Source organism: Ornithodoros turicata, chromosome 4 (genome assembly GCF_037126465.1).
Source record: "Ornithodoros turicata isolate Travis chromosome 4, ASM3712646v1, whole genome shotgun sequence".
Classification (NCBI taxonomy): Eukaryota; Metazoa; Arthropoda; class Arachnida; order Ixodida; family Argasidae; genus Ornithodoros; species Ornithodoros turicata.
In genome coordinates, this window is record NC_088204.1 from 53,357,852 (window position 1) to 53,373,729 (window position 15,878).

The 15,878-nt window shown below is 47.6% G+C and overlaps 1 protein-coding gene and 1 long non-coding RNA gene across 2 annotated transcripts in view; one reads left to right on the forward strand and one right to left on the reverse strand.

Moving 5' to 3' along the window:
- Positions 1-15,878, forward strand: part of LOC135393181 (uncharacterized) — a 294,635-nt gene that overhangs the window by 23,161 nt on the left and 255,596 nt on the right. The window lies entirely within an intron of this gene.
- LOC135391547 (uncharacterized protein C05D11.1-like) overlaps positions 1-15,878 on the reverse strand; it is a 116,005-nt gene that overhangs the window by 12,176 nt on the left and 87,951 nt on the right. The window contains exons 15-21 of the mRNA XM_064621846.1: positions 12,296-12,429; positions 7,161-7,427; positions 5,414-5,571; positions 4,711-4,897; positions 4,211-4,354; positions 3,988-4,148; positions 3,744-3,896 (exon numbers count right to left, since the gene is read on the reverse strand). Of these exons, the coding sequence (XP_064477916.1) occupies positions 3,744-3,896; positions 3,988-4,148; positions 4,211-4,354; positions 4,711-4,897; positions 5,414-5,571; positions 7,161-7,427; positions 12,296-12,429 (1,204 nt within the window). The remainder of the gene's footprint in view (positions 1-3,743; positions 3,897-3,987; positions 4,149-4,210; positions 4,355-4,710; positions 4,898-5,413; positions 5,572-7,160; positions 7,428-12,295; positions 12,430-15,878) is intronic.

The following is a 15,878-nucleotide window of genomic DNA, read 5'->3' on the forward strand; positions in this document are numbered from 1 at the left end:
GTCCTCTCGCGAAGTCGAATTTCTTTATGTTGACACCGATTACTGTAGGTTGCGGTTTTGTGCTGCTTTTGACTTATGGTTGGTCGTGCTCTGATGCCGCCGCCGCCAGTGGTAAAATGTAAAATGCATGGAGGAAGGAAAATAAGGAGGGAGTGTGACGTCACTTTGCACGATTCCGGAAGTTTGGGTGAGGAGAAGCAACTGGGACAAACAATTCTCCTCTCCCAGCTCTCTAGCATCTCGCCGGGCGCCACAAAACGCCATCCACGCCGACAGCTGCCCCAGTTTGTTTGTCCCACTTGTGGCGAAGTCTCACCGCAGATTGGCTGCCTCCTGTCACCTGATCGATATGACGTCCTCATGATGCGTAGTACTATATGTCGTCACTTCCACTACACTTTTGTGATTCGGAAAGAAACGGTCGTGCTCCCTCCTCAGTTTTCCTTCCTCCAAGGTAAAATGGCACGGCGTCGCCGCCGATTAGAGCTCCATCGGCATCCAATGGCAAGGGGTGGCATCCAATGTATTGCTCCGTAGACGAAAGCGTGCTGGGCGAACGCAATGCATCCTGGACAGGTCCTGGTCGCACGTCACAGCAAACGTCAAGGCACACGTGACCTTAAAGATGGCGGCGCCCGTGATCGGCGGCCAAACCGTTTGTAAAACAATGCGGTTGTTGTTTCTGGGCGACGTTTTGGATGTTTTTCGATCACGGTAATTATTTTTATCCGATAATCTCGCAGTAAAACGCGCAATTTTACACATAAAGCCTCGTATTGTTGGCAACTTCCAAAGATGTGATGACGACTGCGCGTTAAGACTTACCGAGCCGATGCGATGTACCAATGGGCTACCATGTTGCGGAAGAAGCACCGCATAGTTTACGCTGGCAAAATACGGTCATCTCTTGGTGTCATGACGGCGAAAATATGTCGGTAAGCGGCAAAACGGCATGTAAACAAAGTCACATGACCTCAAAATGACGTTTTCTATGACGTGCGACCAGGACAAGATGGCAGTTTTGCGAAAAGCACCCGCTTGAGGGTAGTTACAACAATGGCGGGTTTGTGTCACCCCTGTGGGCGCACACGTCTACCCGGCAAGCTCATGCATGAGCGATGGCGAGTAGCCACCGGTGGGCGCCTGCGAAGCTTTATGATGTGATTTTGGCGCGTCCCGGGGTCCGCCGGCCAATCAAACTTCCGGTGGATTCCGGAGGCGCCACTTTTAAAAGGGAAAAAACATACATGGGTGGAGGATTCGAAAGATTCGATTCACCGTTTTGGGCACTGGGATTATGATTCTCGAATCTCGAATCCCTGCTTAGGATCGAGGATTCGAGGATCCGGTTAACCCATCCCTATTCATGACATTCACAGGTAAACACAAACAAGCCCCCGCCACAACTTCCGGTGCTACCTCAAACACGTGGTATGCGGCTTGCGTATACGCTTCATGCAAAGCGTCCGCCGCGCCACGGAAAATCCTGGCGGCTGTCATAGGAACTAGTTGTGTGAGTCCGCTCGGTTCTCGAGGGTCGTTGCGTCGATTTCCGTTGTATGAATGTGTGTATGAGTGAGCAAAAAAATGTAAGAGTGAAAGGAGGGTGAGTGAGAGTGAGTGGGTGGTTCGTCGTCCCTTCAGATGACGCACCCCGAAAGTCGCTGGAGAGGCGTGTTAGCTTAGCTCAATTGGTAGAGCCCTGGACCGGTAATCCAGAAGATGTGGGTTCGATCCCTACAGCTGGCTAACCTTTTCAGTGACTTTCATCTTTCTCGAGGGCTATTCGTACGCTTTCAGTAGTCACATTGCTTCGGTGATGCCGCGCTTGAATTGATAGCTGCTAAAAGTGATGCCGTAGCGCACGAACTGTTGAGTCGTTGGGTGCACAAATACGTATGAGAATGCCGGGTGTAGGGAAAAAAAATGGTCCCTGGTGATGCGTCAGAAAAATGGTCCCACATGTTCCTGCGCGCCCAAAAATACAGGGGCGTGGTTGCGGATAACTGATGTTACAGCCGACCGAGTGTTACTATTGGCTCTCCCCATTCGTTGCATATGCGTCTGTTAATAGATAATAAAATCTGCACGCCATTCAATAAGTACCATAAAAACGACATCATTCGCTGCACTAGTTCGCTATAGCGATATCGTTCGCTGGATGCTAGTATTTTTCTACTGTTGGTCAGATTCTAGTTTTGTGTTTATAAGTTTGAGCTTGATTGTCAAATGAAAAAAAAAAAAAAGGAGACACGAGTTTTGCAGTTGTCCCCTGCATCTTTTCCGTGTTGATGTTTATGGACAATAAAAGCTGTCGCCCTCTCATTCATTGTTTCATTGGCTTTTCAACTCCGCTTCTGCTCAAGATACGGTTCATCGACATAGAAACTATGACAGAACTGTAAAACCTGTCTGACCAACAATAGGAAGACACTAGCTTGATTTGGGAATTGTAACACTAGGTTGAATTGGGAACTACATCCAACGACCCCCCACCCCGCCCCCCACCCCCGTACAGCGAGCGTGAGGCAGGAGCCAGGCTAGTGATCTCAGTGCAAAGCGCTTATGTGTGTTTTATTTTATTGGTACGAATACAGAAGGTAATGTGCCTCTTTGCTTACTCTTCTGTAACCCGTCCTGTTATAAAAGAACGCCGGTACCTTTTTTCCGACATATCTGCAAGAAATTGCGTTATCTGTTAAGCTCAAAGAATTGTAATAACGCTGGCATGCCTGCTTCTCCATATAGTCTTATGCCTTATTGACCGCTGAGGACAGAAATTAGTCGTTCGCAGTCTAAAACGATTGAAATAGGCAAAGTTACACTACCGATTCACACATTTTTTTTTATTTTCATGACGCCCGCCACATACGCTTTTGACTGGTTTCGATATTGGACGACTCACACAAAAAGTTCGCTTTCCCACCGCTACGTGGCCACGCAAAGCGCCACCTTTAGTCTGTGCACGAGGCGTATAACCGAGTCGCATTGAGCCATGGAGGAAATATAGTTCATCCATGGCTCAATGCGGCCCGCGGACACGAATGAGTTCGGCATCCCCGGTCTGGTGGTTGTCTTGGTGCATTGCGGTTGCGCTTTGCGTTATTTGCGCGCACTGTCTCTGCGATTTGACCTTTCTGCCAGTTTCCTATTCCTGCTTCACTAGCGAGACGCACCCTATGTACCGCACACGCTACGATTACATTGTTGGTCACCTTAGCAGCCGTCTTATGGAAAAGGTTAGGTCTTCTTCCTCTGACAAACCCGCAACTCTAAGCCGGAAAGGTGCGGCTATGACAGCCATAGGTTGCGTTCTCACATTGAACGTTCTCACAGGAACCTCACAACCTGTATCGAACCATAGAACGGTGCTTCCAACTGTGTTTATCCACAGTCTACTCGAACTGTGTGGTCTTGCATTAAATGAACTGCACTGAGGAACGGAAGGAGTACTATGGTGGTGTCAGCTGCTCAGCAAACATTCGGATTAACGATCTCCGCGAAACACAGCGGTTATAAGCGGTTCAAAGGCGAAATAAGCGGTTCAAAGCAATGCGGGAATTGTAGAAAAATTAGTTGTGTACTAGCTGCTGGTATTCAGCCTTCATGGCGCCATCACATGCCGAGGCAATGATAAGATCTGCTATATAGTGACCAGAAAGATTCTAGCTCTAAGCTCATCATTGAGACATATCTAGGGGCACAAAGTAATGGTGATATAATGATAGTAGAATCGAGCTTACTCGGCAAAACGTGCAACAGTTTCTTCCACCTTCGCAGGATGGCAGCAAATCGCTAATTTGGATTTCAACGGATCAAATAGCTGTGGCAGGTATGTCTTGCTGACACGTATCACATCCTCCAGCTTGACAAGTGAAATTTTCTTCACCAAAGTACTGAAAGGCAAAATAGGAAAAATCGCGTATTCCATACGATGCCGGAGCGAACTTATGTGCCAGATAGGTTTATCTGCCACCCTCACGGTACCGTGTATAGTCCATATTAACGTTTCTGCGGTATGCCAATATAGACTGCAGGACAACGTCATTGATGGACTTTCCTTTCTTGATCTCTTCGAATATGAGACTGCTTTTGCTGGATTCCAGCATAATGTCGTCCCAGACTTGGCGCCCGTTTGTGTGGAGTTCCTTGCGAAAAAACAGGCCGATCAACACCGGTGTTCTGTCCTTGCCTCTACTTTTGTACTTACGACAATATTCATCGCTTCTTTATAGGAGGAAGCAACTAATGTAGCCCTGGAAACGACGAAATACAGGAGGCCGTCGCAAGGCTTCAGAAACATATCAACTGCGTAAGCTAAACCTTGTCCTCTGATTTTACGCCACAATGGGCCCTAGAAGGGGGGATGCCACTTAAAATTCGTTTCAAAATACAGTAAGAAATATTGGCTACATAATTCAGTTGCGTTACTTATCGTCGGATTCGTTCACTGTGCAATAGTTTGATGTGGATAAACAAATAAACGACTAGAACACTTCACTTAGGAAAGCGTCGGTTATCTCGTACATTATGCGATCCATTAACAAAAATGTAGGCGCCCGTAGTTATACAGTGGAGGACAAACTCATTCTGAGGTTCAGTGGCACGAATTTCGGTGGAATGACTCGGGTGCCCTCAGAAAAGAAAACCTACTTCTTGTATCTGATGTTAGAGGGACGCATGATATGGGATACACCACAGGTTCCTTACCTCTAACTGTACCAGGTACTGTATTGCCACGAGTAAAGGCGGCAAGTCTGGTCCCGCGTAAGACGTGATGCTTGGCGTGCACAGCATGAGGAAGGCAGTGTCAACGCTACCAACGGCAGTGATCACGCCTCTGGGGTAACGTCTGTCATCGCCAAGTAGGGGAGAATTACACTGCACTTCCTCTTTTCTGATAAAGAGAAAGTCGTATTACATGGATTTTGGTAAAAAGCTTGCGACCTGCTGTTCTCAACTATGCATATATGTGACCAACGTAACCGCGCACTCTTTCGCACGCTCACGTGTTTCCTTGGTAAATATTGCTATTCCTACTTTTGAGGGGACCGCGCTCACTTGAACAAAACATGGGAAATAGTTTTTTTTTTTTTTTTTTTTTTGTCGGCAGATATGCGCAGTCGTTCGAGAAATTGTTGGTCGCAGTGTTGTCGAAAACTCGATAATACAGCGATCCGGTCAAAGTAGATTAAAGCTAGAGTCTTAGGTCAGAAGCCCCCTCCCCATATTTCGAACAGAGACTGCTCTTCTACTGTTCGAAATATCGGTGGCTTCCGGCTCTTGGTTCAATGGTTGCTCTTGGTTCTTTATCGAAATGTCACCTGAATGGAATGCCCATTAAACCATATTGACATTAAATACTTTTCCTCAATTGACCTCTGCGTCCCAGAACACTGGCTCCCAACCTCACCTTATCGTGGTACGTCTATTTTCAGTGATCAGGCATGATTTCCACGGTGCCTTGACGTCTCCCATCTTTGCAAGACGGTAAACATTTGCCGACATATGAATTGTGATTTTCTCTGGAGAGACAAGCGTACAACGTAGTGCCTCCAAGTCAGAAACAACCTGTGCGGGATTGAGGACACGTGTATCTGTTAAATGGCTACAACAAACGGCCTAGCCTGATTGCGTGAATAATAACACACTACCCTGGCAATGAAACTCCCCACTCATCACCTCGTAATAAAGTTGCTGTTGTTGTTAAGACACGGAGCTTTTGACGTTCGTGTATCACTCCCTAACCCCGTGCCGCCCCTGTTATATCCTGCCTTCACACCGAACCTCCCAGGCCCCCTACTAACATGCAGTGCATCACCACAGCGGCCGAATCCTATATTGGTGGTGGGGAAACAAGGACAAGTGCTAATTAATGGAAGATGAGCATGAACATGACATGAACAGGAACAAAAACATGGTGAGCGACAGACCGACACGTGCCTTGAAAGGGACAAAAAGGCCTAGTACTAAATTGTCATCGTCACGCAGGACTTATTGGTTGAAGCGCGTTTTCTCTATCACACATGTTAACACAACGTAACATCCAGACCCTTAACGCCATGAGGGCTAAAGGAGGTAGCGAAGTACAATAAATCAGTATGTGGACAGCTGAACAAGTGACGTTAGCACGTGCACATAGTACTTGGAGTTCTCGCACACGCTATTGTTCCAAGGTCACTCACCAGAGCAACACCCGCTCTCTTTGCATTAGAACTGACGCATACAAAATTGGACGGGAACAAGTGAGATGAGAGAGCGCGACAACCAAGTACTAACATCTCCTACTAGTGTCTCCTCTATGGTTCGTTTTCGTCACGCCGCTAACTTCACTGTCACTTGCTGGGCACGACACGGAGGCCCCGTTTAACTTTTATAAGTCGCTACCATCAAATGAAATAAAGCGTACACTCTAAAAACAATGCCGCTTAAAGGGATAGTTCGCTCCCCAAGCATCGATTCGTTTATTTCTGTTGCATCGGCAGTGTATTTCTAACTTTATCCGTGCATTAGTTTCCCGCAGCTCGAGCGAGACGATTTACTGTAGGCACCCGAAAGCAACGAGATCCACGCAAGTAGGCTTCCCCGCAGAGAAGGTCGCGCGCCCGACGTCTGTCTGAGAACAACGTGAAGTCAAGAGGGCGGTCCGTTTCCCCGGCATCGAGATGCGACTTGCTATCGCTAGCCCTGAAGCATGACGCGTCATCCGAGCCGACCCCCCTCTCGTAATATGCTCATCACACGGCGCGCTGCCAATGCCCACAGGAAACTACTGAAAACTCAAAAGATACGTCGATCGAAAGCGTTTGACGGGGAGTTGTTCATTGTATATTGCAAACGTCCAGAAGGTTTTTCCGAGTTTAGTTAGGGAACGAACTATCCTTTTAACTGCATTCACTGCTCCAAGCAAGCCATTGTTCCCAATGGTACGATGTCTCATTTCTTAAAATTGCGATACCTCTCTGTGACACTTAGCAGTTATGTTAATTATCGCAGGAAGGTGTATCTACCGCTCACAAATCAGGAGCGGTGCTATTCTACTCACTGATTGGCTTTCAGCGTGTCATATGCTCAAGTTCTGTTTCGAGAGTGTTTTACGCGAAGAAACCGCAATTGCAGTATCGCAATATTTGAACACCGGGCAACATATTGTCTCTTACCTTGTGAGGGTTAACACTTAGGTCTTTCAGCACAGACTGCAGAAAAAATTGCTGCTGTAAAATTGAGGAGGTTGACTGATTGCTGTTTGGAGGGAAGCATAGCACGCGAATCATGGTGCTGACAATCTTGGGACCAATCTTCTTCCTTTTGACGGCGTCCCTGAGCATCTTGTTTGCAACCACCACGATTCGGTTTGTGTCAAAGATGACGCCAGTGAGCAAGTCATTAATCCATTGCACCGCCGTACAGTACTTGTCCATATCCAACTGCAGAAAAATGTGCAACAAATGTGTAAACACATGCAAACAAAATGCTAACGTATTGTTAGTAGTTATCACAGTAGAGTACTTCACAGTAGAGTGCCACACAGTGAACGGTATGCCTATGCTGATTTTCGATAGCCAGCGTTCGAGTCGCAACCGGAGAGGAACAACAGCGAGCTACCGAAGTGGAGGTCACGAAGGACAGTGTTAAAGGGGCACCAAAGATTTTTTTTCTCTCGCGGAATCAAACTGCGTCAGTTACGATGACACCAACAGAAAGGAACAAGATTCATCCGTTCGTGATATAAGAGCGGAATAACATTTCCCTCTCCTTCTCAACAAGCACGATAATGCGGAGAGGCCACCGATTGGTACCCTCAAACGACCTCCCGCGATGACTGGACAAATCGTTTGAGGAGATGGACCAATGTGAGAGCCCGCACTTCATTGTCGGCTTCCTTGAGAAGGCGATGGAGTGGGAATTAAGAGTAAATTGTTGTTTCTTTCACTCGTAAACCACGGACGACGAAGGAGGTGAATCTTGTTCCTTTCGTATTAATCTCAAGGTAACGACATCTTTCACGCTGCGAGGAGAAATGTTTGCACTTCAATGTCCCTTTAATTATGTCAGTGAATATGTTAAGGGGGCTCGTAGCCATCTAACGTCATGCTCAGCAGATAATTATCGCCCAGGAGTGTGCCCAATGGCATATCCCCCTCTGCGTTTTACAAGCCCTCCACGAGTATTGTTTTATTTTAAGCAAGTTGTGCGCCTGCGGATGGTTAGAGCTGTGACAAGTGTTCAATACAGATTCCAGATTGCCAAAGGGATAGTTCGCCCTCAAAGTATCAGTATGTCGATTTTTCTTCTTATGAGTAGCGCATTCCCTAATTTACCCCCCCCCCCCTTTTCACGTTTCGCCGGCTCGAGCCATATACAGTTGACCCCCGTTTATCCGGACTTCATTTATCCGGATCCCGCGGTATCCGGGCAAAAGGCACGGGAACGGATTTTCCTCCATGTATTGTGTTCTCGTGTATCCGGACTTCAGCTTCCGGACTCGGACAAGAATTCCAGGGAACGAAAGTCGAAAATTCTTGTAATCCAGCTTCACTTATGCGGACTACCGTGAGTAAGAGGAGACGCTGAACCCGCTTCGTCACCCTTTTCGCTGTGTTGGGGTTATTCCCGTCACACGTCAGGGACATATATTCCTCCGTAGGGGAGACAACCGTACACGATGACCCCCTTTTCTATTTGCGTGCGTTGCGTCACGTTGACCAGTCGAGTCATTTGGAAATATCTCGAGCAACTGTCCGGTTCTAGAGGGGAAAACTCCAACCCGAGGGCCTGCTGCTTACGGCCCGTTGGCCGATGAAGACATTCCCCTAGCTGAGCTGCGATCCCTGATGCAGAGTCTCACTGCGACTGCCGTAGATGATGCTGCGGTTTCTGACTACGTTGACGTTGATAAGGATGATGACGCGTGTGCAGCTATGACTGATGACGGTGTGATTGCTGCGGTTGCCTCCGATGATGTGCAGCAAGACGGTGGCGATGACGCCAGTGAGAAACAAGGCTCCGACATTGACACTTTGCGTCCGCACTGACATTCTTCGAGCAGCGCAACAGCGTGATTCAACTCTATGCAATTAGCAAAAGTTTGCAGGAATCGAGTGCCTACACTACTATGTAACAGCTGTCATTGACGAGATTTCTGTGTTTTAAATAATTAGACCTTGCTCTGTAGGACGTTTCTATTCGGTCGTTTCATTTGTCCGGATGCCCCGGTATCCGGACGATTTCGCCGGGAACGGCACCGTCCGGATAAACGGGGGTCGACTTAGTTTATCATCGGCTTTACAAATTATTTGAATTCACGCAGACTGAAATGCCAGCGTCTTCCGGCCTCTGTGGGTATTCATTCCTTTGGAGCGTGCCCACCTACTGACCGCAAGTTTCTGGGTTCGAACCCGACCGAGGACACCATCAGCAACTTGGTAGCAAGGTACAAGTTGCTTGGGCACGCCGTCTTCCGTGATGGACGTTAAACACGGTGCACAGAAAAACGAACAAACACATAAAAAGTTCTTCATTGTGGGAGGAGCTTTCTCTGAACCTTTCCTATCTTCGAGAGCGAACGAATGGCTAAGCACCTCCTGAAGTCATACTTTTGAAGGACCTTTTAAAGGTGGGCAATGCGGACAAGCTGAAGAACTTCAAAAAAGCTCCCGCTCAAACGGTTTTCTCTATGTGCGTGTTGAAATATTGTCGTCAGTTAATGAATCCTCAGGCTGCCAAAATTAATACACAGACCGACCGGCCACTAGCTTCGCTCATGAGTCATGATCATAGTTTGCCTCACATCCTAAAGCCAGGCATCGTGACGATGTGAGGGTGCTCCTTTGGGGCGCTTTCCACCTGGTGTCAACTGTGTGAACAATTTGCTTGGGTCGCTCTTGCCCTGCAGCGGAATTCTTCGCGTCCTGCTGTGCGAAATACGTAAGGAGGAGGTGGGAGGGGACGCTCACCCCAGCCCCCCGTGACCGTTCTGGCGGGAACGTCCGTCGCGCAAGCTGACGAGGTTCTCCTGCTTGCACCTCCTCGTAGGGTGCGCGCCTACTGACGGCTCTAAGGACAAAATTCGCGCTATAGCTCCAGTAAAAATATGTCGATTTCGAGCGAAGGGGCTGGCAGCAGGGCTGTTTGGAGTCAAATAAGTTGTTCGGCAAGTCCTCAAGTACGCAAATGAGCCAAGTTTCTTTTTGACGATTGAAGAAACATTTCCCGATAGACGGTTCGAGTCATCCACAGCTCTCGGGGAAAAAAGAAAAGTTGCGCGCATCTCTTCGGTGTTGGAATCAACTGATGTGAAGCTATGCTTCTGTCCGGAAGGTACAAGCAACATGACATTGAGCTTGAGTAAGACAAGTTAACACAACAACTGACAGAACAAGGCTGTCAGGTTCTTGTGTTCAAGTTCAAGTCGATGTTACACACTTCGTTCATACACACTGTGTGATTTAATGGTTCTTATAATAGAAGCCTTACAGTGCGAGACGCTTCCGACTCATTAATATCTGTCTTTCGAGAGCGCTGTTCGTTAAAGGAACTGTAGAGTGAACTGTAACCACAATGTTTCAAGACACCATCATGTAAAACTTGGCTGTGTGATCACACCCACAAGTCATCACCGTTCAGGCCTTCATACTTGTCGCACTAGTTAATTTTGAACACTTCTAGAAAATGTAATGTAGCGACCCTCGACGCACGACGAGGACAAGGTTCGAGGCGGCCCGGGATTGGCGGACAGATATCACGTGAGATTGAAGAACTATGTAACACATTTGAGACAGGCTACTAATTACCATCAGACCTGTTTTGAAGAACAGCAGCGACTCTTTAGGAGATCGGTTTAAAGGGACAGTCTGGACCCCAGATGTGAAGTCAGTAGGCCTCATCAGATGATTCCTTATATCTTTCCGAGCCACCATGCAAAATATTTCGTTTATATTCGGCTCCGAGAATTTGTAATGCAATTTTCAACTTGCATATTTTGCCCCCGACTGAAATCCGCACTTGGACAGTCGTGACGCCAGGAGCGTTCTCTTCCTTCCTTTGCGGCGTCTGCTCGGCGGGTTGTGTGTTCTTTGTGCGTTGCCGTTCTCGGTTTCCGTACTTTCAATACGCATGGCATTCCTGCTTTTTATTGACAGTGACTGGTTGCTGCATATGTGACGGTGAACGATTAAGCATAGCTGTTCCTTAATGCATTCTGAGAACAAGAATGAAAACACAACGTGCGTGTCATTTTTCGGGTTTGCGGAGACCGAACCCCTAAAACAGTTGGGGATATAGCCAGTATTCACCGTCCTGGATAAAAGCTCAGTGCAGTACCAATGACTTTTGAAAAGACAATTAAGTGTTGCTAAGTGTCAACCTCGTTCTCGTCACAGATTTGGCCTACACAGCATAAACATTTGTCAGGCGCGTCTTTCTGAGTTACAGCACGAACACCTGCATAGAAAATGTTTCAAGCTGCATAGTTAGGAATAACATAAGTTATTAAACAAATCGCCAATCCCAACTGGGTCAAGTCTCACCTGAAAAATCTCACTTTGCACCTCAAACAAGCGCTGTTGTTGTTGTGTCGTCTTGCACAATTATGACGTCGGGAACAACAGTGACGTCACGAAGAAACCGAAACTGGATATGGGTTAACTGTATGATTTAATTCATTTTCTCTAAAACGGGGAGATTTCACCCTTTCTATTTTACGTGGATGATATACGTGTGGAGCACAATCGAATGCAGTTGCAATCCGAATACCCTCCGGAGATCCAGACTGTCGCTTCAAACTGTTAACGGTTGTAACCTGTGAGCTAAGTGTCTACGGGAAATATCTATGCGATCCGCGCCATGGCCTCTCTCTCTCTTACTCCGCGTCTCTGTGTCGTCTGCTCGCTGTATCGCTATTGTTTGGAAAACCTGGCACACAGGCGATTTATACGAACGTCTGGTTTACGTTCTTGTGTTCCGGGATACACAAACAGTGGACCTTCGACGATGAAACGTGCGCTGCATTCGCGAGAACCGTCACGATCTTGCCTAGATGGCTGGCCTAGTTGCTTGCATTTTCAATAGATGGCGCGCGAGTCGCCTCAGGGTTGGCGCGTCTGCAGTCCGCGGAGTCCGCAAGCTTTGCTTGGCGCAGCAATCTTTGAAATTCGATTCTTGAAAAAATGCTCAATATACAGCAGATTTATTACGTATCTAAAGCGTCCAAGCTACAAGCTTTCAGAAAAGCGTACAGTTCCTGCCGTTAACTTTACAGTTCCTTTAAGCTTTAAGCAAAGTTAAACTATCTTACCAATAGAGAAAGTGTTGCGCAGTGAGAATGCGACCCACAGAAAAATCTATGTCCATTTTCAAAACCCAAGGTTGTTGCAATGTGCAGTAAGTCTGCTTCGATGCGTTGCGCCACCACGTCATGTGACACGCTTCCTGAAAAGATGCAAAAAGCACGTAAGAAAATTATTTGACAACCAGTAACATATATTCTTCCGGTTACACAACGTGTAATACCAAACATCTGTATTGGATAAGTTTGAGCGCTGTGCAGACAGCAGGGCTCTGATCACAATCCAATACATAACGAATAATGAAGTAGTCCATTCGGTTTTTGCTACGTTCTAATAAATGTTAAGAAAGATACGGCCGAAATATTAGGTGTGTGAGAATGAATGACATGCAGACGCATCGCTATTGTCGACTGGTGCCTGTAGCCCGCGGCGCGAGATTTGATCGCTTTTTCTGGTCAGCATCCCTGGCGATCTGACCTATCCAATAAAGCTCTCACAGTTTGGTGGAGGTGCGGCTGCCACAACCGTTTTTTATTTGGGGCGCCGAAGATAGAATAATTTTAAGGCAAAGAAGGCCCGCATGAGGCATGAGGCCCGCGCTCATCTTTCTCAATGATCTCCTCGTTCTTCTCTATTAGTCCTTGCCACTCAACATCCTCCCCCGGCGAAAGGTGCTGCTTATACCTTAAGGTTATAGAGGCGCTGAACTGCGGTCTTCGTGACCTTGCCATGTGATGTTTCACGCGAAATGATCTGACGTGACCGACATAAATATTCGCAATTCTTCCTGTACCCCAAAGTCCCTTGGGCATTTTGCTTTCAACAATTAAAACCACATCATCGGTTTCCAGCTTCATGGTAGACGTTGAACTGAAGTGATGCGCTGAGCGCAGCTGTAGTAGATGATGTTGTCTCCAGCGTTTCCATAACATCTGCATTATATTTTGATGATAAAGTCACGGGTCACTCCATCCCTAGTGGACGGAGTCTGGTTATCTTGAGAACCCTGTGGTGCAGATGGTGAAATGATGCTTTCCTTCTCTGCAAGAACAGGAGATGGGCATAACAATTCAGGTTCGTCTGCGACGCAGTGTGTGGAGGTAATGGGCCTGGAGTTCACTACTGATCCGACTTTTATTAGTAGCGCTTGAAGCTGTTGGAATCCAAGAAAAGCTCTACCCAGAATCTTTCCAAGTGCAGTATTTACTGTTCGAACCATCCGTTCCCACTTGCCACCCCACCAAGGAGCTCCAGGAACGATGTACCTCCATACTGGCGAGCAAGATCGTTGCTGACCGCGGTACCTTTGTTCGCGCTCCAGAGAATGCACAGCTCATTTCCAGCTCTTGGGAAGCCACGGATGCAGTCAGAGTGTATAGTGGAAGGCAGTGCTCTTCTGGCGACTAATCTTCTAATGCACACGAGGAAAACTTCAGTCGTCGTTGCTGAGGTGACTTGAAGATGGATGGCGCGGGTCGAGGGCCGTGTAAACTGTACGATATAAAACTTGACCCTATTGCTCCTTCGATATAATGGTCTTGCAAAGTCTACACCGACTGTCTCAGGTGCATCATTGCCGGTAGCCCTGAATCGTGGGAGGGGTTTCAGTGGGTACGTCTACCGGCAGAGCTCTATGCCTGGCACACATCGCGCACCTTTTTATCACCTCTCCACTGCATTGTATCGGACCTGTTTGTATCGAAAACTCTCCGCGCAGTTCTTCGAGAGTGTCCTCCATGAATGACTCCATCGTAAGCCTTCTGTACAACTAAGACTGTGAAGTGGTGAAATGAAGCCATTTGGGACTTACCTCCTAGATACTGCAATCCGAGACTGCGCGCTGCATTTGAGGCGTTAACGAGCGGCGTTAAACCCGAACACGAGAGGGCGACGCCATCGAGGTGGTAAACGAGGAATGATAGAGTGCGCAACGTGTTTGTTGCATTCAAGATCTTCCTATCAAGATATTTGCCTCGTATATATCGTTTGCAGAGAGTGTTCCTGTGGTCCTATACTGTAGTTTTTCGCAGCTCATGACAAACCGAAAGATATACTGCCCCACCCAAGAGCTTTTGTCATCGCCAGTCGTCACACCCAAGAGCTTTCCCAAAGAACAATACAGGGTGTTTCACGAAAATCCCCGGGTGAATAATTCGTGAACAGGTGGCGCCATCGAAGAAAGTTCTTTTTGGTAAATATCGTTGGGACGTCGGCCATGAAACGAGTAGTGAGCGGCTCATTTGCGTACATTCACTAATTAAATAAACATCCTAACTTTTAACTTTTACTTCGCGCGCTTACGGAACCTTTCTTTTACGCACCCGGACCTTCAGCGAAAAATATTGCGACAGAAGACCGCATCAACAATTTATGATTTTTCCGAGTAATTAATCGGTTTCGGTTTACATATTCCTTGCGCGGAGCAGTGCACCAATGCGCTCTTTGGGTCCAGATATCCTGCTGTCAATTTCGTGTTCATCCGCCTGGTTCATGCACAGGGACGACGGAAGATTAGGAACAGCCGCAAGAGACGCTTTGGTATTCCCTGTCAAAGCGACCTGACATAGCGTGCTCTTATCATGGATGACGAGCGGCGCCGCGAGCACTGTGAACTAGTGGGGTACACTCTGAAAAATTAGCTACACCACATAGCACGCTCCTATCCAACCATCATCTCGGATGGCAACGTTCTCGGCCGACTTGTTGGAAGCGTGACGGGGAGCTCTCTTCTCTCTTTTTGTCATGATGTACGGCATCATTAACTGCGTTTACATGGGCGCGAACGTCGACAGAAGTCCCCAGTCGAATGATCGGGAGGTCGACCGTCCAGAGTTTACATGGCAACTAGATAAGGCGCCTTAGCGCTCCCGAAATTCAGTCGACCTCACTCGCCAGCAGCAGCGGCGCCACGTCGTTAAAATGTTATATCGGAAGTAAATGTATTTTATTTTCGCAGTATATTTATTTACGAAGTGTCTTATAACGCATACAAGCTTTTCGCGGAGTCTCCTCTGCCATTTTTCGTTCCACAGTCTGAAACATACACTCTTAAAAATGAACTTCACCGCATAGCACGCTCCTAGCCAACCAACATCTCGAATGATATCGTTACCTGCCCTGATTTGTTGAAAACGGGAGGCGTACGCCTTTTCTGTGACAATTATGAACAGCATAAGTGTCACAGAAAAGGCGTACGCCTCCCGTTTCCAACAAATCAGGGCAGATAACGATATCATTCGAGATGATGGTTGGTTAGGAGCGTGCTATGCGGTGAAGTTCGTTTTTAAGAGTGTAGCTTGGTTCCGCTGCCGCTTCGAATCCAGCTGCGATGCGATGTCTAATTCCCGTATACGGACAACATTAATTTAGTGCTTTCGTCGGTCCATACGCATCGCGGTGGGATCGAAGGCGTAGCGGGAACATCGCTTGCTTCCGTCGCTATGCTTGCTGAGGAGGAGGAGGAGGAGGAGGAGTGTCGTTGGGAGGAACCCGAGAGGTCTGCCTGCCTGATTAGGCGGCATGTTTCTCGGGAAGGGAAGGATGGTGGAGAGGAGGAAAGGGTGAAGTGGAAGACCGAGCGGAATCCGCTCG